We start from the raw sequence: 22,850 nt of genomic DNA, 5'->3' as shown, positions 1-22,850 counted from the left end.
ATCTTTTATGACACTCCACACATAAGCAAACAACAGAATGAAAATACCCACCATATTGTTGTCCTTAGCCTGTTTCAGCAGATCTTCATTTCTTTGCTCTGCTAACCTGGCATGGTATTTGTTTGGTTGACTTAGTATGACAAATACAATATGCCCTGAGCTTGCTGGTGATGGAAAAAATTATGATAAAAAATGTTCACCTATACTAACAATTGAACAATAATTTATATAAATAGTACAAAACTAATCTTCAATGCCTTCACAAGAATACAGTTTATATTGAAACAGAAGGGCTTAACTGGAAAAACCTGAGAAGAACAAGAATGACATATTAACTGTATTTAAAAGTTTTAAAAATAATGCAATGTCATTACATGTTCAGTCTAAGTTAAAACTTAGACTGCATGGAGAAAAAAACAAGAGCCTTTAACTAACATTATTGTTTGAACCTATGTTGTTTTTAAAATAAAATATCTTCAACTGTGATAGGCAAAATAATGAATGACTTCTTTAATGGATTATATAAAAATGTATAAATTATACAAGTTTTAAAACTATCACACAATTAGAGACAACCTATTTCCAAAGTATATCTACATGCATCATCCTGAGAAAAGATGTTGAGGAGAATAAGAGATACCTGCTTTTCATTTCCCTGATATTCAACTGCCACCACAGATAGCTTGTTCTATGATTGATGGTGGGAAACAATCTACATGCAGAGGAGATCGTTTACACTTTTTTTTTAAATGATAAAGTTTGACTGGCAAGTATTGAACATTTTAAGTAATAAAATATGTTTCCAAATGACCTGTTATGCCTTCAGATTTCAACCTGGCAAAGAAAATCATCTAGTAATGTCCTACATGTCCATAAAAGTTAAACAGAAATTATGATAAAAGTCACACACCAAAATCCAAGTACAATTCCACGTTGACACAGGCACAGTAGCATAGTGTATGCACAATATTAAATTTATGGGATTTTTAGTCCTATAGTAATCTAAATTAATTAGGTGTGAAAATAATATTGTAGCATTGTCACTAATTTTTTATTCAATACTGTATAGTGGGTGAACTGTTTAATGATCCTAATGTATGTTACAGACTTATTTTCTTTTCATTTTTACCTTTCTGGTGGTTGATTGAAGTAACAACTGTACATTTATCAAAGTGGATCATTACAAGATGAGCAGACAACCACAAACAAAAGAAGAATGGCAAGCTGATGAGCTGCAGGCATATCAAGGAAGTTGATATGCAAGGAACACCCCTTTGAAGACCAGATCCTGAGAAAAGTGGTGGTGTCAAGAACTGTCCCAAACCAAAAGGAGAGGCATCAGTATAAGTATGTCACAGTCAGGCTGGGAAGAGTGGTATACCACAAGTCATGCTGGAACAATCAAGCCACCACAACAAAGAGATGTAGCAAGAAAGATAGAGACATAAGGTGGATAATGGATCACAGTATATCCTCCAATGATTCCCAGAACCAATTCCATGAACGATTGGAATCAGTGGTCAAAGAGAAGCAACAGTAGTCAAATTTGAAATAGAGAGGTCTTGGACATTAAATTCTTCATAAAGGACAAGAAATTGAGTGGGTGACAAAATGGATTGAAAAAATTATAACAACCTGTACAGGTGAGAGGCCCTCCAAAGAAAATAGAGATAGTAATTATCAATTCCCATTGAAATGGGGCAAGAAGAAGCCAGACAACCATATAATAACTAAAATAAAGGCCCAGTAGATGCATTTGCTTAGCCAAAGAATGTATGATTTGGCTCAAAATAGAAGGGGCAGTAGTTACACCACAGGACAGGGCACAAGATTGAAAGACAGCCACTGAAGGCAAACTGGATGAATGACAGGATAGAGGATCAAATGGGAATGTCAAGGAAGGCATATGACATGTCTGCATTGTTTAAACGTAACCTAGGCTTCCACTAGCCATTAGCCACATTGCCATTGGCAAAAAAAACAGCCTGTGCCTAAAAATCTAATGTTGATTTTATGGTTTTTATCACCATCCACGCCATTAATGATGACAAATTGCCAGAGACGCCCCCCCCCCAGCGAGTTGAAGAAACAAGAAATGTCTTTAAAAACTACCACTGACTGTAATCTATATTTTATTTATATATTTTTATGATTTCAAGGATATGATAACTAACAAATTAAATTAAAAAAAAATTACTCAGCTGTGCTAATAATTTCTTTTATTTTCATTTCTTATGCTACATGTTTGATTCTGCCTACAGTACACAAACAGTAATCAGAAAAAGCCTGACTTGTCAAACCAACATATGGTTTGTATCAAAGTGAAAATCCCAAGTTTCATTTTTTTTGTTTGTTTCTGTGTTATTTTGAGAAATGTATCTCTATTTTCCTCTTTATCATGTTTATTTTGTTATTTTGTTTGTTTTGTTTTTTTTGGCAGGGAAGATTGCTGGGGAATAAAAAATAGTACAAAGCTTAATGTCTTGTAGATTTTCACATAATTACAACTATTTCTTACTGGATGGAATTGATGCATATTAAAAGTCATGCACCACACAAATTTTAATGACCTAAACAACTGTCACTGTGACTAAAAGAAAAATACTTTGTTTAGCCACAGTGGCTAAGAGAGTTATTTTTTTAGTGGAAGCCCAGATAACCTTTGTGAAAGGACTCAATACAGACTGAAAAGGTTGTCTATCTGAAATCAAGAAACAACTTGAAAGTGATACAGAAATGACAAGTCAATGACATAGCATCAAACCCCAGACTTAACTGAGATAACAAAACGACTACTATAAAGCCCCAAGTGGGGTGAAGACATTACATACTAAAAATGACAAACATGTGGAAGACTGATGAGAAAAGGAATTAAGAGGTAGAAAAGAGAAATAAGAAATAAGGTGCAGAACCAAATCCCAGGGTCTGTGGAAGAACACAGAAGGGTAAAGTGACAGGAAGAGGCACCAACAGGTAGAATGAAAGATGAGCACCCAAACAGAAAGAAAAGACAAAAGAGAATGGAAATCAAGAAATATAAAAGTTCCACTACATGAGGTCATAGCAAAGAAGTCACAAAGAAATTCCACAACAGTTGTGCATGGAATTATAGCTCTTAGTAGTGCAAAGAGTTGAGCACAATTCCTAAAATTAATACTCCTTTCTTTGAAATGCTTCCTTTGGCTATACATAATTTAAATATCTCTTTAAAAATAGCAATTAAAATCATGAGGCAAAAACCTTTATATATATATTTTGAAACCAAAATGTAGACAGTCTTGATGTTTACACAAAGAATTATCTGAAATACCTATATTAATTCAAGTACATGCCAATTTTAAATAACCATATATATTATGTAAAAAAATAAACAGGCTGTAACTTTCATCAGCAATAGTCATAAAACAAAGATACCAAATTTTCTGGCTACACAAAAAAAAATAAAAGCCACACACATAAAGTGTAATTATTCAAGAAAGGGAATAACAGAAAACCTGTTGATTTGACCAGAAGTAATTCTAAAAGCATGGCATTCTTAGGATAGATTAAACACAGTTATTTGAGATTCAACATAATGAAAAGTTTGCAAAAACACAAGATATAGTGATTTGTTGTAGATAGAATGAAAGAAATGAAAGTTTGAAGATGAACAAACAGTTTATTACTTTAAGGAAGTGAAAATGTCACAAAAACTGGCTTAGTAGGTTAATTAAAAGATGTGAACAGGATCTCCTTAGTAATAAGTGGTAACTGTTTTATATACGAATGAATTTAGCTTAAAAACACCATTACAGCTCTAACATTCCACATTCTTTTTATAGATAATCAATCATAGAACAAAAAATCCACAGCACCACTTCTGAATCAGATATCTTCTCACCATGAACAGGTGGAATGAACATGGCAGAAAATGAAGAGAGCAGATCTGATTGGGAAAGGATAAGTCAAGAAAGTGATCCCAATCAAATAAATAAGTCAGTCAGTCCCACAGAAGGACACTGAGTAAAAGAGAATGTGTTTCATAGTGTAGAACAGCTAGGATGCAACAGACTTTCCTCATTAAGTCTACTTAATGGGTAGAACAAATGTAATACTGTCTTCATCTAAAGTCCTAAAATAATAGATACAAGGAAATGACTGACCTATGAGTACCATAGGAATCTAGAAATGTATCATCCAGTATACACTGGACATCCACTATGTGTATTCAACACCACTGACCACAAGATTTGTCCAAAATATTGCAAGAGAAAATGCCCAATACACAGGTCGAAACAACCCACATGCAGTCTCTGTGACTCATGACAAAAAGGGAAGAAAAAGGGAGAAGGATAGACAAACCCAAACCTGAGTGAGGGCTTATGTTGATTGATTCACTCAATATCCAAAACAGCCTGTGGGTTACCAGCATCCATGATAGGGTAGGATAACAGCACACAATCAAAGGGGTGATCTGCACTGAGACATTTTACTCTGTTCATTAAATCAGGAGGATGATTTTCCTTTGACACTGGCAAAATACCTCTGTTTTACTCTGAACTGAATGGTTATAGCAATCTCTATGGAATACATCCAGCATACCCCAAGATCAACCACCCTAGCAGCATGAAACTGCTAAGTGGTAAGAACTCTAATTCTCTACTAGTAAAACAAGGGAAAAGGAGCATTAGAGTCTGCAAGGACAGCTATACCCAAGATAGAGCAATTGGGGGATCATGAAACCCTACTTTGAAAAGCAAACTATACTGATTAATTCAGTTAAGAAATGATAGGGATGAGCAGTTATCCATTTCTACTTTATCCATGCCATGTATGGGTGGGTATGATTCATGGTCAGGTCAGGCCTATTTATGAAGAATAAATCACAAGGTTATTAACCCTCCAGTGATCTTGTGTTACACCCCACCTCAAAGCCATGAAAAGAGCATGGAATCAATATGACATAAGAGTGCAGATTTGTGTAGAAGAAAAAATATCTAGTCAGGCACTACTTGCCAGAGTGGGATCCAAGAGACAAACTTAGAAGCAAGGGTCCTGAAAGCATTAACAGACTTACCTAGTGCAATAGCCACACCAAAGTCTGAAGTACAGCCACAGGTGATAGGCAATACCCCAAGAATGCAGAAATTGCAACATGATGACTACAATGGAAGATGAACATCATGGAGAGGGAAAGGGCTGCATGTTCGACTGCAAAATCTCCTAAAAAGGCCAACCAAAACAAGAAGCAAGGTAAAGTGTGAGGTGGCAGATCTGATGGGAGGTAACATGAAATACTTTGTGAAAGAGACAAAGAGAAATAAGCCAACTGGACAAAACAACGAACCCAACTGGGTAAGGGTAAATGAAGAAAGAAGGTATCCAGTGAATTACAGATGGGAAGGAAATTATCTAAACCACAATGAACAGCAAAAAATTTTGGGATACTGACATGAAGAGAATGGTTCTCCACAAAAATGGCCTGAAACTACATGGAGGTCAACCCATGCACCACAGCTATGAAGAGATGCATTCATGAAATGATGTAAATCTGGCCTCAGAGGATGATGCAGCATGCCTGCTGAGATATGAACCTTGTCCACTCACCATCAGAAATCATGTATACATAATGTTGGAAGGAAGGATGACAGGAGAATCCAAAGGTTCCATTTATCATGGATGATCAGTTGAAGGGACAACATACGAACCCAACCAAGATGTATCAGAGGAGTCATTGAAGACCATAATCCCAAAAGTAACAGAAACTCATGAGCAGAAATTGAAGGAACAGAGAGTATGTTCCAAATAGCCAAATCCATAGAACAAAGCTGGAGAGGAGAAGGTTGAGCCCAACTGAGATAGTGTTGAAGAAAACAACCAAATGAACAAGATACTGAATAGAATGAAGGAAAGACTTCTCCAAGTTAATCAACCAGTCCACCCATGCTACTTTAAGAAGGTGCTGACAAGTATGACAGGCTGACTCCCATGTGGAATTAATGAAGAGAAATGGATATCTATGTAGAAGTGAAAGAGCAACATCAGAGCATGAAGATTTAGACCAAAGGTTTGCACCACCTAACAAAAGATGTATAGTGCCATACTCAACATGAAGGATTGGGTGCAAAATTAGTTAACGACCCCACGATGGCCAAACCAAAGATGAGGATGAGAACACCCCCAGATAAGCAGTGGAGACATCTATCTTGATCAGCCAAAGACCTAAATAAAAAACCCATCAAAGAGTGAGGTAGAATTCCATGGTGAATCATGGGGCATAAATGTATTGATTGAGACAGGACTTGTTGATGACTGGCATCCAATTCTCACTATTTTGGGGAAAACACAAACAGACAGAATACACTCACAAACAGAGTAGGTTTGACAGCTTGTTGTGTGAGGAAGTGTTGTACTACTTCAGAAAGATGCTGGTGCAGCAAGGAATCCTGAGAAGAAGAAATGGAAAGAGGTATACTAGATAAGGGAGGAGGTAGATAAGAAATTGGATGATGAAACCTTCTGATAACACTCTGTAAACCCATAGATCAGATATGAAAGAGCTCCACTAATGAACAAAGACCATCAGATGAGCTCCCATCTGACCCAAACTTACTGATTAGTCACCAAAACCACTGTTATCATATCATGCATTGTCAAGGAAATGGAAGGACATACTGTGACACCATTAGAAGAAGAAACAAGCATGGGTTGGAAAGGGGAGGTGCCATGCTCAGCTTTGACTGGGAAAAATGGTCCAGCAAATGAGAAAGGGTGGATTGCTGTTGAACAGAAGTGATCCTCCATTCCAATGATTCTGGAATTGTGTCAAATGAGTAATGTAACAAAAACAGAGCTCAGCATGCACCTGAATATCAGGGAAATGAGGAAAAACTAAATAAAGTTGGAAGGCAGAATCATGTAAAAGGGAAGGACTTGAGTCATAACAACTAGAAGCAATAAACAAAACATCACATACCTGAGAACTAAAATCCAAATAAGCCAACAAAGGCTGAACAGAATCCTCAGTCAGGTTGTGGAAAGGCAGAGCAAACTTTGGGGGAAATGACAAATTATCAAAATCCTAATCAGCATGGCCAGGATCAAAAGGCTCATGAAGAAGAAGGACAACAGGAAGAAACAAAAGCTGTCTCATATAATGTTAAATCTTCCAACAAATAAATTAAAACTAATTCCCCAATGGGATACCTGTACCTGTTGAACAACATATGACTTCAGATGAATTAAATGAACCCAAAGTGGTAATGTAAACTTTGGGATGGTTGCTTGGCATCAAACAAACAAGCAGAAGATCTGGCTGCAGAATATGGGTAAATAAATGCTTTCAAAATAAAAGTGAAAATAAACAAAATAAAGCACAAGTTAAACTTGGGACAGAAATGGAACAAAAGAAAGATGTCTGAACTCAAGTTCTGCTCAATCAAGGAGTGATGATTTGATAGTGGCACACAGAGGGAGTCAGCTGTGTTACATGATGGTGGTGTTCCTATATTGGTGGAGAGATGGTCCATGATTATTTGCATAAGAGACACATTGAAATCATTGATTCCAATGGGAGGTTGCAAAAGGCTTATGGTATGCATTGTAAAACAACAATTCACATAAAGAGGGCAGTGCAAAATGGAAAAGCTAATCTGTGAGAGGAGGGAAGTACTGTATGAGAAATACCATTATTCAATGCCATGAGATCACAAATGACAGAATATGAAATCTTTTAACATCTCAATCTTTTCAAAATGGATCTATAACATACATGTCAAGAAAATTTCAATTTACACATTAAATATATCCCAATGCACAGAGAAAATCTATTCAAGAACAATAAGAAAAAGTAAGCTCATGACTAGAACTGAAATTAAACTTAAAAAAACAAAGCTCAGATTTACATACTGAAGTGAGGAATGAAGTAATGACAAATCACCTGTTAGTCAGAAACAAATTTTTAATTAAAGAAAATATTATACATGTAATATTATACTCCTAAAAAGTATACATGAATAAACTTAGAAAGATAAACTTATCCACTTATGAATAACTCATGTTCATAAAAGTTGAAACATGATAAGCATCAAAATACAATAAAGTAAACCTATAAAATTAAGCATTCTGATTACCAAGTCCAATATGAAAACATAAGCAGAATAAAAGCCAACTATAATATTCTCATTATAATGACCTTCCAGTCATGCCTGGCTAATTTTACTGTATCCAATCATATAAAACTGACTTTAATCTTTACAAAATGAACCTGTTTTGGTTGTGATTTAGTGTAGTATTTTGTAACATACAGTCACAGTTCAGTTATTATACATAAGTATACAGATTATTACTATTTAGAAATAAGTTATTAACCTTATTTTTCTTAAAATATAGAAGAGTAAATAAAAAAGTAAAGCAAGTATTTATCTCTTCTAGCTAGGACCTCTGAAATCTGTTGATGCTGGACATAGATTGCTAAGCCTTTTAAAATTTCACCTATGGAGGATATGAAATAAATTTTAAATTACTATATTAATACCACAGCATCTCACAATAATATATCAAACTCAGTAACTAAGCTGTATTTAGGTCTAAAAAAAATATGAAATCTTGATCAAACTAAATACACAACCGACCACCTTGAAATCTTGGTTTGAAAGAATGTGGTGGCCTTTTAACAGGTTAAAATAGCTGAAAACCAGTAGTGGGACATTCTAATAGGTCTGTTGATTATTCATGTCATGTATTGAAATAAGTGTATATAAGGGACCATTTCAAAAATGGAAAGAGGTGACAGAAGCCACTATCTTTAATTCAGATGCATAAACAATATCTGAGAAAAATGAAATCAAGTTCTTATTCTATATTCTTGCTTTTCAATATTGGTAACTTGTACAAAACCACACACTTAGTATTTTGTTATCAGAAGCATCTAATGTGAACCAGTGCTACATTCAACACAACAACATGACTCACAAACATCGATACTTACATGTGTTCTTTTAATATTTACTTTTAAATTAAGAAATTAGCTAATTTATAATATTAAAAATTTGAATTATAATCTACAGTTGTTATTAAACTTATTGAATAATTTCATAAAATAATAGTTCAAAAACATTTTAAATACAAGTCAACAAATTTAATGACACAGAATTTGATCCATGACCCACTGTGATATGGTTAATGAACAGTGGGATTGACTATGGCATTTTAATGCTCCCAAAGGATGTTAACACACATAATGAATCATCTTTATAGTGTGATTACCATTATTATATATAGACTTAAACACACATACACTTTAGTATCCCTCCCAAAAAAAACTAAAAACATATAATATATATGAAGAAAAAGTATGTTAAACCTATATCACTGGCATATATAACTATGAAAACGATGTGAAATAAACACGTCAGTTAATCCAGATGTAAAATTGTGGACAGAACTAGCAAGTAGTGGATGCACAATATTACATGAAACCAATTCTTGAATATATAAAAGTATACAACTTTGAAAATAGAGAAAATAAAAAACTGACAAAAAGAGTTTGATATAAAATAGATATGGTTTATAAAATGCATTACACTGATCAAGTACATGTAATAGATAACATCCTTTCAAATGCATGGGTGTAAAACATAAACTTTCTACAAGAAGCACATTAATCAGTAAAATAGTTCTGTGTGTGTTGCCTTTGCATGATCCTTACAATTGGTGATGGGACAAAATACAGGATTCTGAGATCCTAGAGCAGGCCATAATGTACAGGATTGAAGTCAAGCTCGTCAAAACACACTTAGACATTTACAACAGTTTAAGAAAGGGAATAATACATGGCCAGCTAAAGAGTAGAAATATCAAGAGGTGGCCAACTTAAGTGATTTGAAACAATTTCACACTCACCCTCACTCTTAAGAAGTTCAAGCACAAAACCAGCAGAAATATGGAAATATGATTTGGAATTAAACACTTTGAAGATGAGAAATCTTTAGCAGCAGAGGTGAAGATGAAGGAAGCTACTAATCAACCACTAGACATGTCCAACACATTTCCCTTATTTCTTAGCAACATAATCAGAGGATTAGTGTTAAGTTTACTTTGTTGTAAGTGTGTTCACACTAAAAAAAAAACAAGTGATCCCCATTGATTTTATGGAAAAATAAGTCTATTATCATGCATATTTGAAAGTTTGAAAGACACCATCTCAGTCAACTTTTTATGTTTATTTAGTAATATAAACTTGTAAGAGAAAACTCTTATGTAGAAGTTCCATTATGCTACAAAATGGAAAATTATACACTTACTACTAAGGTTTATTGTATAGCTTCAAAAAAGGCTGAAGCCTAAAATTACAACAGTTCCATAAATGTACTTGTCATAATAGTTTCATAAAAAGTATGTAAATCCCATTGCATGGGATGCAAAGTTTTAAAGTTGGTATTCATTATCTATACAAGATCATTATGCTTTTCCTAGCATATAACCAAATACATAAAATTAAGGGAATAAAATACCCAAACAAAACATTTTACACATAGATATTTTTTTCATGGCATTTTTATACAATGTTAAAGGCTCTGACAGCATTAGATGTAAATATCTACTAAAATTAAATTTTGTGTTGAAAAGAATGTTAACTTCCAATAAAATACCTTACCTTCTTTCATACAATAGCAAGAATCTCATGTTGTAAAGGAGAAGAAAATGGTGCAAAATGTATCTGGATGAGCTCCCTCAGAAGGCAACTGTGGAGCAACATACCCTAAACCATAAATAGACAGTCAAACCCATGAGAGACTGTACCTCACCTGTACCAGAGTATATCCTTTACCTGAAGTGCAAATAAGTGTCTCATAGATGGGTGGAAAAGACATAAGTCCAATAGATGGAAATGGATGTGCCAGATAGTGGGTCAACTTCAGTCCAAAACTAGGCAGATGGCATCAGGTATGTGTCTTCCAATCCATGGTTGGGGTATGATCCCAATAATCCTCACCTTAAGACCAACAAGCAGAAGGACAAATTAACTTTTGCTCTGGCAACCTAGGCAGGACACATATACAACAAATACTTGGTCACACAGGAACTCAACATCTGGGCAACAGTAGTAAGGGGGAATGCAAATATCATGAGTCAACTCCATATCAAAACTTGGCAACATCTGGATTTTTTTTATCTATTTAACAATAAGCCAAGTGTCCTTAACAACCACATATGTGAAAACTTGTGTTAAATAGTTCTGTGTCACTTCAACCCCAGACTACATGGGAACTGACATCCATGTGGCAGTAGCTAGAGAGGTGAACTGCATGTGGCAGATTTATCCAGTCCATAACCAAGCAGAATCAATAATGTATCTTCTAGTCCATCAACACACAAACAGAACACCACCATCATACTCCTCTCAACTGAGTGAAGGTAATCACACTTAAGAGGAATTCTTAATGGTTAACCACAGCAGTTAGAACCTGATATGTGACAAGAATACATGTACACGACTAGAAAATGGGGGAAGCAAAGAAATGCAACACTTAATACTGTACAAAGGTTGAACATGAAAACAGTATCTGGAGAAGCAGGACAGTCCTAGTTTATTGAACTACAACCAGAGATGGGCAACAATCCCAACACTATTTTACTCATGATAGATCATGAGTTAGTATAATTTGGAATGAACCTTCGTTAAGAAGTAATAAACTGCAAGAAACCCTTGAGCAGTCTTGTGAAACACCTCATCTCATCAGTGAGAATCATAGGCCTTTAAGATCACATGGTGTAGATTTAAAGTTATGTACACCTGGATAGACACCACTAGTGACCAAGCAGGATCCAGAGATGTAGAAAAAAGCCACTGTAAAGGTAAGAGACTGAAAAAAAAAAGAGATCTTACCTAATCAGAGCCAGTATGGAGTATGGAAAATGGGAACTGGCAGCAAATGATATCCAGGCAAGAAAAATATGGCCAGATTACATTGGTAATGCGCAAGGATAATGTAAAGCATAAGCCTACATGCCAACCTAGACAATCTCCTCCAATGGATGATAGAAAATTCAGCCATAGAAAGGGAAAGATATCAACTTTAGTAAGAGGAAATGTGGAATACACACTGAGAATCCTCATGCAACTAAGATGGATGGGCTGATGGAAACACCCTTTAAGGGTAACACAGGAGATAAATCTCTGGTAGGGAAGGAGTTCCACATGATAAAGAGCTAGGAATGGGAGCCACAAAAAGGAGCAGTGTGGGCCACATAAAAATAAAGAGCTTACAGAAAAAAAAGACAATGATCAGGATCAAACCTACAATAAAGATGAGCAATGGATAGAAGGAATATAGTTGTTAACATACAGTTTTCCTTATATACCACAGATGTTTTCAGAAAAACACAATCAGAATAAAGGAAAATATATAAAGTGTTAAAAAAATCAGGAAACATCTATAGCATACAAAAAGAAATACAAAGTAGGTCTTAAGGAATAGATAGTACAACAAACAAGAAGCTAAATGTTCAAAGTGAAGTAGGTTAAGGGCATGATGGTATGATAAGGGTTTTAGCTCAAGTGATCAACAACAGGATGCCAAACTGAGGATTATAAAGAGATCGAAATAAAATCCTGGAGAAGAAAGAGACACCAATTCAACAGCACCTTCTGCAAGAAATTTAAAACTTCTTCTGAAAGAATCTGGTACTAAGATGGATCTCAAGGAGGAGGAAAGTAAGTAGGAACTGGATACAATGGAAGAGAAGAGGAAAAATGAAGATTCATACCCTCAGCCAATGTCTGAATAACCCAACAGTCTGCTTTGAAATACTGCTATAGATAAGTACATTGGAACAACAGTGACTCCACTTTGCCTGAACTTAAATGGTAGTCATTGACAATACTAACATTTTAAAAGGCACCTATAGAAAATCTGAAGACTAAGAGCAGAAACACAAGTAGGAGAAGGGGAGAAAAGGAAGCTGGAAGACAAGAAACAGGTATAAGAGCAGAAGAGGCTGGAAAAGCTGGGAAACGAGAAAGAGGAAATAGTGGAATGTTATCATGTTGTCTCCTCATGAGAGGAACAATCAGGAACATCACTAAAAATTGAATGATGAAGAAAAGAGGTCAGACAAAGGTCATGCAGATAAGAAACAGAGAAATGCATATAATTTGAAAGCATTCTGCCTAGGAGGTCCAAACAACAAAATAACCATACTGAATAACAAGGTTGAAGAAGATTAATATGGAGAAAAGAAGGGAATATATATCCATCAAAAAAAAAAACATTTATGAGAATCAAGGACATCTTCAGAAAGATGATAAATAGATGAAAATAGTGTAGAAAAGTATGAAGGATGAGGCAAAGACAAGAAATAAAATAGGGCAAGAAAAAAAAATTAAAAGAGAGGATGAATCAGCAAACCATACCTGAATAAGGGATCCCAGAGCCTAAGAGTCTATAAAAGAAGATTTGGAATTATGGAATGGTAAAGCAAGTGTGTGTACCAAATGTGGAGGACAAGGTGCTGATGCCTTCACAAATGTGAGCAATAAATTGGACAGCATGAGCTTGCATATCTGGAGAAGAGGTAAAAAAAAAAATCAGAAGATGGGACATAATGCTAAAATGAAGGGGAAGAATCATAGGAAAGAGGGAAAAGACACAAAAGATAACAAACCTTAGATATCATGTTGAGGAAGGATAAAGATCCATGAGAGTAGACTGCCAAGAGACAACAAGAGCAAGAGGAGGAAATATCTGTGAAAGTTGACATTCTAAGGAACAGATTCCTCTGAAAAAGAAAGATCTAGTCTTGGTACATTGGGAGTGCCTGTGTCATTTCCTGAACCAGTAATGTTAAGTCTGGTTGGATTAGTATTTTGAAAATCCATACCAGATGCAGTAGGAGGACATTGAATTACAAATCAATCGTGTAGGAAAAATATATCAAAAAATTTACTACAAAATAATTATAACAGAAAAATAAATCAAAACATAAAACAACAAAATTTCCAAAGGAATGAGATGTATACACCTAAATCAATGTCAAGTACTGTTCAGTTCTTTGTAAATAACAACCAAATCCACTAAAATAGTGGGAAAAACAAGGCTGATAATAACAGAGCTGTATCTAGGCTAACACTAGCACAAGAGTACAGTAGCTCATTCAAAGTAGGTTTATGAATCAGCTGTGACAACACAAGTATAATAGATACACACTTAACTGGATTTATTCATCACATCATTTATCATGAATACAGGCCTGTGAATTTAAACTTTATAAAAATTATTTTGGTTTTAATGACAGATTTTCCATAATTCAGCTTTGCTTAATTTGAAGGGTTTTGAACAAATTGGGAAGAAAAAACTATTACTGAAATCAAATTTGCTGTAGATATAACAGAATGTGTTTGGATCATTTACACAACCTTTCATTGCCATAGTGATGAATAAATAATATTGAAAAGGAAGAAATAATGCCACAGTGCATACACAAACAAATACTCTTCAGAAATGACACATCATGTAGCCTGTTAACCATCTGCATACTAGTGATGTATTTCTCATTGGTTCTAGAATGATTTATAAGGCTCTCACATTGCAATTAGTCTGGAGGAATCTATAGCCAGTAGTTTTCAGCACTTTGAGCATAATAAAATGTGATCCAATTTCAATGAAAATGATTCAATTACGTAAAAGTACATATGACATTTTGTGAAAAACTTCTATGTGACGATGAAAAATGAACAACATTTTCAGATTTAATGTACAGGAATTACTATAGAACATTTAAAAATTTATAGACAATAAAACCATCACAGGCCTGTACAATCATATATAAAAATTATCAGGTAGTTTCTGATAGTCCTAAAAAAATGTTAATGTTGTACTAGAAAGAGATGAGCATATGTTACAAAGCAAAATAAAGTCATATTCAATAAAAAATAAAAAGGGGACAAAAAATTAGTTTTTTGATAACAATGTGTAACCAGGCCAATAAGAATTTTTTTTCATGAAAAACAAGTATCCTTATATTTTGAATGCATATCTAGCCAGCATTAATTTTTATAAAATGTACTGGATAAAAAACTAAACATCTTATTAAGAGTGTATTATTGAATTTTATAATTATGTTGCCACAGATTAAATATGAATAAAACTGACTGACCTTTATCACTTTGTGCTTTACTTATTCCCATCAAGAAGCATCTTCCTAACAGAAGTAATATCAACAATACATGCATGTCCACTTAATCTGTAAGAGCAAAAGTGTAACAAATTGTTAATATTTACTAAAACATAGATACAATGATCAACTATAAATGCCTTTACAGTTACTTTAATCATTATGAAAGCTTATTTACTTGTTTTTATAATCAAAACTAAAATTCAAGTCTCTGAGAGAAAGAAGTCTAATGTTTTGAAATAGATTCAATGATTTAATAATTTCACATGGATGTCAGTTCCCAGTGGCTGGGTTTTGGATGCAGTTGAGTTGCTGTGTAAAGACCATCGTGCCCTTGCCACTCTACACCTAAGGGCACATTCTTTTAACTTTCACTCACGTTCCAGTACTTTACATGTTTGATATTTGCTTATTTACTTGTTTTTATAATCAAAACTAAAATTCAAGTCTCTGAGAGAAAGAAGTCTAATGTTTTGAAATAGATTCAATGATTTAATAATTTCACATGGATGTCAGTTCCCAGTGGCTGGGTTTTGGATGCAGTTGAGTTGCTGTGTAAAGACCATCGTGCCCTTGCCACTCTACACCTAAGGGCACATTCTTTTAACTTTCACTCACGTTCCAGTACTTTACATGTTTGATATTTGCTATATGATGATTCAGATGCCAATCACACATTTTCTCTCTCCCATGGAGATGTTCTCTCTCCTTTTTTTTTTTTTCTGTCCTTGTCTGCAACACCTCATTCAACACTGGTTGAAGATTACATCAGTACCTCAGATTGGAAGGAATATAATACACCCCAATCTGTGAATGGAATGCATTATAGCAATGTAATAAATTGCTTGACAGATCTGGGAACTCAACATCTGGGAGACTGGTAAACTATACATGAAAACTATCTCACTTAAAACCAATCCAACAGGAACCACCCTTGGCACAATAACATATTTGGTGTAAGAAAATTGATAGTGAGCATAAGAAGAAGATCCATATTGATCAGAAAGTACCACCACTGTGACCCACAACAAAGGTGATGTAACCAGACCGAATGAGGACTTCTATGTATTGGTTCAGACCAGAATCCAAAACCTAACACTGGGAACTAACATCCATGTGGGGGTACAATGATGGAACCCAATCAAAGGGATGAACTTCAATTTTTACAACTCACTCCAAAATTACCACAACCCTTTGTATAAAATGTATATAAAGATGAAACACCACACTGGAGGGCATCTTGTCATCTATACCAGGAGAACACCATCATCCGACTGTAAACAGAATGGTTTTATCATTACATATATCATCTATCATTATCATGTTTAGGAAAATGCCTCCACCAACCACTTCAGCAGCTTGGAACTGGAAAGTGGTAAGGACTCCCACATTCCACTGGAAGAAGAAAAGTTGCAAAAATTGGTGGATAGTTGGAAGGATGACAACAATGGGGACAGTGACCATGAAAATCCTATTTTGAAAAACACACCACACTTTATTTAATTAACCAAAAATATGAGAGGAATGGGCAGCTATCCCCTTCTGTTTCACCCATAAATTCTGTAAGTGAATATATAATATGGAACAGACATATTAATGAAGCAAAATATATCCTAATGTCAAACCTACATGTGAAATACTGGAACATTCCATCACAACAGTGTGTATTCAGTAGCCATGGAAATTATAATTAAGTCACCCTGAGCTGATAGCACAAAAAAGAAAAAAGGAAAAGCCACAGTAAAGAAAAGATATACTTATAAAAAACAAAAAATAACCTACCCAGTCACAGTCTCACCAAAGTCAGAAGAATAGCTGCAAGTGGAAGATAATTACCCAAAGCTAAAGAGACAGTGATCTGATGCAGGTAATAAGTTATGAATTTATGTAGGGTAGTTCATGAGCCCAACTGAATAATTTCCTCTGAGGGGCAATGAAGATGGGAAACCAGAAAAAAGATAAAATGCCTGATCTGGTGAGAAGACACCTGGAACAAATTACAGGAAGAAGATATGGTAGAATACACCAATCAAATTAAAAGCAGAGCCCAGTTGCTCAGGGTGGTTTTTTAGAAAAGTCACAAACAGTAGATGACTACCAAAAAATAAACAGACAAGAACAGGCACTATGGAAGAAAGTTGTGTTGGCAACATAACAACAAAGAGTATGAAAAGGAAATAATAGTCTATCTACATCAGGATAAAGGTGGAAAATGTAAGGAAGGGAAATCAGCAAGAAGGAGGAATTACCCTTCCAAGTTGCTGAAGTGTTGGGAAGGAAAGATTAATCTGGATAAAGTATATACATGGAATGATAGAGTATGGGAAATGTTGATAGCAAACAAATCCTATAGATGATGTCCATAGGCAAATAGGAGAAGGAATTAATTCTTAAGGGATAAGTGAAAACTTAAGCAGGAGGACAGAGGTTCAAACACAGGCAGAATAAGGCAGTGAAGAACCACATTAACAACCCAATCTGGAAGAACTACACACCAAGGTGGACAGCACATCTAGAGGGAAAGGGTACGAGAGGTAAAAACCCCTTTCAGTACTTGCAAAAATGAAAAGTGTGGGATAAGGCATTCTGAAAATGTACCAGAGAGGGAGGTTGGAGCTGGAGTAGTTATGGGAACCTCATCTGTGCTAGCCATTATGGAGCAATCAGATCTTCATACAGATTTGGTAAATACATTTCTGAATGTACCACACTGAAGGCTTAGCCTCTGGAAAACAATAGGATTGAGAGACCACTCCCTTAGACAAACTTTGTCCAATAAAAAAGATCCAACCACAAAAGAAATGAAAATGTGTGCTTCCTCGGTGACTGAGCTAAGCCCCTGCTATAGAATTACTGGAATAGATCATGACCAGTAAACTAGAGACCACCAACCTGAAGCTTCCTGCTGATCAACCCATGCTCCCCAGTCATGAAGGGATGTATCTGTAAGGATATATAAATACAAATAAGCGGGAGAAATAGAAACATCCACCAACATATAAGCCTTGTCCAAACACCAATGCAGATTGCTCATGAGCAAAGGAGGATTCAAATGAATATTGAAAAAGTCACCTAAATAGACAAGTTATTAAGTAGGAATAAGAAATGACTTCACCAATTTAATTAACCAATCCACACAAGGTACTTCCAGAAGTAGCAGATGAATGTGGTGGTGGTGGGACACTCTTTTTGAATGAGCTAACAGAAACCAGTTGTCTATACAATGATGGAAATGCAACCCCCACACATGGAAATGACAGGCAAAAACCCTGATCATCTGGCAAAAATCATATGGGACCAAAGCAAGCCCAAGTGGCAGGGTGAAAAACTGATAAGCTATACCATGATGAGCAAATGCAAGACAACATCTTGTGGATACCACAAACAGCCTGGAATAAAACCCTGAAAAAGGATGACTGACAGATTTTATAGCCTGCTGGAAAAGAAGATCTTGTACTACCTTGGACAGATGTTGACTGGTGGCAGGATTCCAAAGGAATAGAATGAAAACAGGAATCTAAGATAAGGAAGGAGGAGAGGAAAAAATATTGAGGATTAGTCCCTCAGATAACACCAGAAAACCCATTGGTGACTTTTTGCAAAAGACCTAAGGGGAACAAAGTTGGTCAAGTACTATTAGTAACATGTTTACCAACATCATAAATAAAATGACAATAAGAAAAACCCATGAAGACAGGAACAAAAAAGGGTTGGGAAAGAGCTAAATGGGAAACAGTAGTAGGCACATGTCTAGGCCTAGGATGAAACAACTGATCCACTAAAGAAAATGTACATTGTTGTTGCACTGATTCTACACCAGATTCATATGTTTCAGGAATACTGCTAAAAACATACCATTGTAGAAAAGGGGCTATATGGTACCAGAGATAAGCAAGTGATTAACAAAATTTGGGCAAGGTTGCATACCTCTCTAGAATAACCCAACAATAGAAAATTCATATGTATAAGGCTGGAGCCAAAGAAAGCAAATGTGCCAACATATGGGTATTCCGAAGAGGCAATCCTTCAGGATCTCTGTGGATTATCTAGCAAGAGAGGTGAGTGGAAGACAAGTACAGTAAGAGAGTCATTAAGGTAAAAATGAAGACATCAAAACTGGGTGTGTAATAAACAAACAAGATGATCAGGGTCCAACCTCCACATGGGCAAAATTTTTGTGAGGATCAAAGAAAGATATTCAACATGATGGTAGGCCAAGGCAAATTAAGACAAAGCCTGTAAAGGATGAGGCATGCTTGCACCCTCAGCCATCTGAGGAGCAAAATGGCAGCATGGACCCTAATTTTAAGGAAAGATGGGGGAACCAAATACTAAAAGGAGAATAAGTTTGACTGACCTCAAAACAGCCATAAAAAATTAGGAAATATAAATTATGCTTTTTTTATCCAAGATTATAACATGAAAATACAAATGTTTTGTCTAAAGAGCTGAAATCTCATAACTTTATATAAGTATATATATATTTATTATTTTTTATTATAATGACCTTCCAGTCATACCTGGAATATTATGGTAGCACTGATACACGACATGTGCATTCATGTTACCATATCCAATAATATAAAACTGACCTTTAATCTTTACAAAGTGACCCATCTTGACTATGCTTTAGTGAACTAGTATCTGGTAAAATACAGTCACAATTCAATAATTATTATTATTATTATTTACAAATAAGTTCTTATATTTATTTTCATTAAAACCTAGAAAAGTAAATAGCTAAGTATAGCAGGCAATTATATTTTACACTTATGTCAATCTTTGTACTTGTTAACTGCTGCTTGCCATAGATTGCTAAGGCTTTTCAAATTTCTTACATAGAAGATATGAAACAAATTTTTTTTTCTAGGTTTTACATATAGACATTTGAAACAACCAAAATAGTCATAAATAACTATACTGAAACCATAGAATTCCTCTGTAATTTATCAAGCATAGTAACTAAGCTGTATTTTGTGGGAAAAAAAAAATGCAACTTCTACCAAACTAAAGACATAGCCTACCTGCTTGAAATCTTGGTTTGAAAAAACAATGGCTAAGAAAGCAACTCGAGGTCATTCTGAGATTCCAATTGGCGTAAAGTATATATAAGAGAACATTTCCAAAAATGGAAAGAGAAGGGCAGGGCCACTGTGTTTGTTTCAGTACATAAGCCATATAAAGATGTAAGACGCTTATATTGTATTTTATTATGACAATTTTGGCAAATTCAGTTCCTTATTCATATAAGACTATAGGTTCAATATCACTAACAATATTTTTACTTTTTCTTGTTCTTGGGCAAAAAGTGTTATTTCCCACTTGCTTATGCCTAAAGTAAATGGAAAAGACCTATTTTTCTCTTCAAACTTTGCTTTCGTGACCTGAAAGCATGTAACAAAAACATGATGGGAGACTATATTTGGGGGCTGATGTGGGAAAGTGATTAACATTACAGTGACAAATCTCAAAAAAACTACTCATTTATAAACATTTTTGTATAACTTTAGTATAAATGCATGTAAATTTGGATTCATATGTTGTTTTATTCAGACCTTATGTAAATGAAAATGTGCAAATTTGCCTGGTTTTACATAGAAAATAGGTTAATTTCCAAATTTCATTATCCAGGTCACAAAAGCAAAGTTTGAAGGGAATAATGGCCATTTTCTGTACTTTAACAACATAAGCGATTAAAAACCAACACATACTATCCAGGAACAAAAGTTTTGTTATATAGTGTATTCTGACACCACAAACATCTAATTTGAACCAGTACTGAATTCAACATACCATGTAAAACACAAAAATTGATATTTAGATGTGTTCTTTTAATATTTACTTTTAAATTAAAAAATTAATAAGCATATAATACTAAAATATGAATTATAATCTACAATTTAATACCAAACTCACTGACATTAATTCATAAAATAGTAGTTTAATAAAATTTTGAATGCAAGTTAGCAAATGAGATGACATGATCTTTGACCCATGACCAACAGTAACATGGTTAACACATTTCCAATTTTAAAAAGTCAAACATAAAATGGTGATATTCAAAAATAATAAATCACACATAAGTTGAATGAAAGATTAAGCAGTAACTGAGGTATGTGAAAAACTTCTGTTTGTTGCTAATGAAGAAAGGTCCACCTTTCAAAAGTGCTCAGATTATAGGTTTTACCATTTTATTTCAATGTTTCCTAATTTAAGAAAAATAAACTAAAACTATGAGGATTATTCATTTATATGTCTAACTGTTGAAAAAAACGGTTATAAATGACATATAATAAACATAATTTCTAAGCTATTTACTGCATTCACAGTTTACAAACATTATGCACTTATATTTTAAAACATGTCTATGATGATAAAATATTGACTTGCACCTCAACAACTAATTAATTAAAAAAATTTGCTTATTTCAGACCTTTTGCACAAAACTACACACAGGGAGCTATCTACTAGTACACTGTAACTGTATATCAAAATATAACTGTAACTTGTAAATATAGTACTATTAGTATCACTTGGTATCACTATTACAATTATTAGTATTTATGTTAATTATTTACAGTTTATTTACATTACTGGCATTCTGGTTATTTTAAAATATGACAGTGTTTGAACAAGAAGATGATTTTGGTGCGCGAAACCTCATTTTGAGCATAAAATATACATCTTTTTCAAATATTTCCACTACCATTATTTTCCTAAACTTCGTATTTCAACTCACGTTATCTGATACCACACGGTTGTTAAAATATATCACAAACTTCCGTTAATCTTCCTATGGATAAAATTGTTGAAACGCTTGACGCTAGTAATATTAGAGCGTCTGTTAATAATAAGATACTAGGAAAAATCAGAAGACGTTTTTCATATTTCATCATAATAAATTATTATGTGAAATATGATTTTAAATGGTAATGTCGTATTTTAAATTTTGAATAATTAATTTTGTTTAAAAATGGTTTTGTCTAACCTCGGATATTATTTATGAACAACTTCAATATAAATATTAGTCACGATGTTTCACAAATTTTAATTGTTAATTTTTATTTAAAAAATAAATAAGGAAAATTACGGTCATATTGTTCGTTAAATACAAGTTGAAGTTAAATTGATTAAAAAAATTTAAATTTTTATTTTGGTAAACTATTTTTTACTAAAAAATGTTAAAAAGTAAAATTAATAAATACCTTGAAAATTCACATTTTGCGCTAAACTTTTTTTCCGTTCCCTGCTGGTACTGCTGTAAGTCTACGGATTTACAACACTAAAATCAGGGTTCGATTCCCCTCGGTGGGATCAGCAGATAGCCCGCTGTGACTTTGTTATAAAAAATCACACACACACACTTATTTTCCACTTTCCATAATGAATTTAATTTACTTTTCTATCTTAAATTTTCGAATGCATAAATGTTAGCCTATACCACTACTTAATATATGTATCCATATGAACAATCTCATAGCAATAATAGAGTTATTTTTACGGTTCTTTTAGGTTTTCATGCTTGTTTCTGACCTCTTCTCTCTTTCATTGTTTTAATCTTTGTCAGCAATAGTAGAGGTATTTCCCAAATACTAACCGAATTTCACTCCTTGTTTTGGTATATTTTCTTCTTCAGTGTGGGAATCCATCGCAAATAAAAGCAAAAGTACTTGTCAAACACTGGCAGACCTTCT

At 34.3% G+C, this 22,850-nt stretch overlaps 1 protein-coding gene across 7 annotated transcripts in view; it reads right to left on the bottom strand.

Moving 5' to 3' along the window:
• The window catches only part of LOC143243916 (beta-1,3-glucosyltransferase), an 87,144-nt gene extending 64,949 nt beyond the window's left edge, over positions 1–22,195 (bottom strand). For 3 of the 7 annotated variants that reach the window (XM_076487700.1, XM_076487706.1, XM_076487707.1), the window contains exons 1-3: positions 21,896–22,195; positions 15,139–15,225; positions 52–164 (exon numbers count right to left, since the gene is read on the bottom strand). In XM_076487700.1, coding sequence (XP_076343815.1) covers positions 52–164; positions 15,139–15,214 — 189 coding nt within the window. In that variant the 5' untranslated portion in view covers positions 15,215–15,225; positions 21,896–22,195. Of the gene's footprint in view, positions 1–51; positions 165–15,138; positions 15,226–20,180; positions 20,308–21,589; positions 21,653–21,862 lie in introns of those variants that run through there. The other 4 variants (XM_076487704.1, XM_076487701.1, XM_076487703.1 and 1 more) reach the window with 4 other exon arrangements.
• Between the last annotated feature and the right edge of the window lie 655 nt (positions 22,196–22,850).

The sequence above is a fragment of the Tachypleus tridentatus genome, chromosome 2 (assembly GCF_004210375.1).
Source record: "Tachypleus tridentatus isolate NWPU-2018 chromosome 2, ASM421037v1, whole genome shotgun sequence".
Lineage (NCBI taxonomy): Eukaryota > Metazoa > Arthropoda > Merostomata > Xiphosura > Limulidae > Tachypleus > Tachypleus tridentatus.
This window is presented reverse-complemented; position numbering and strand designations above follow the sequence as displayed.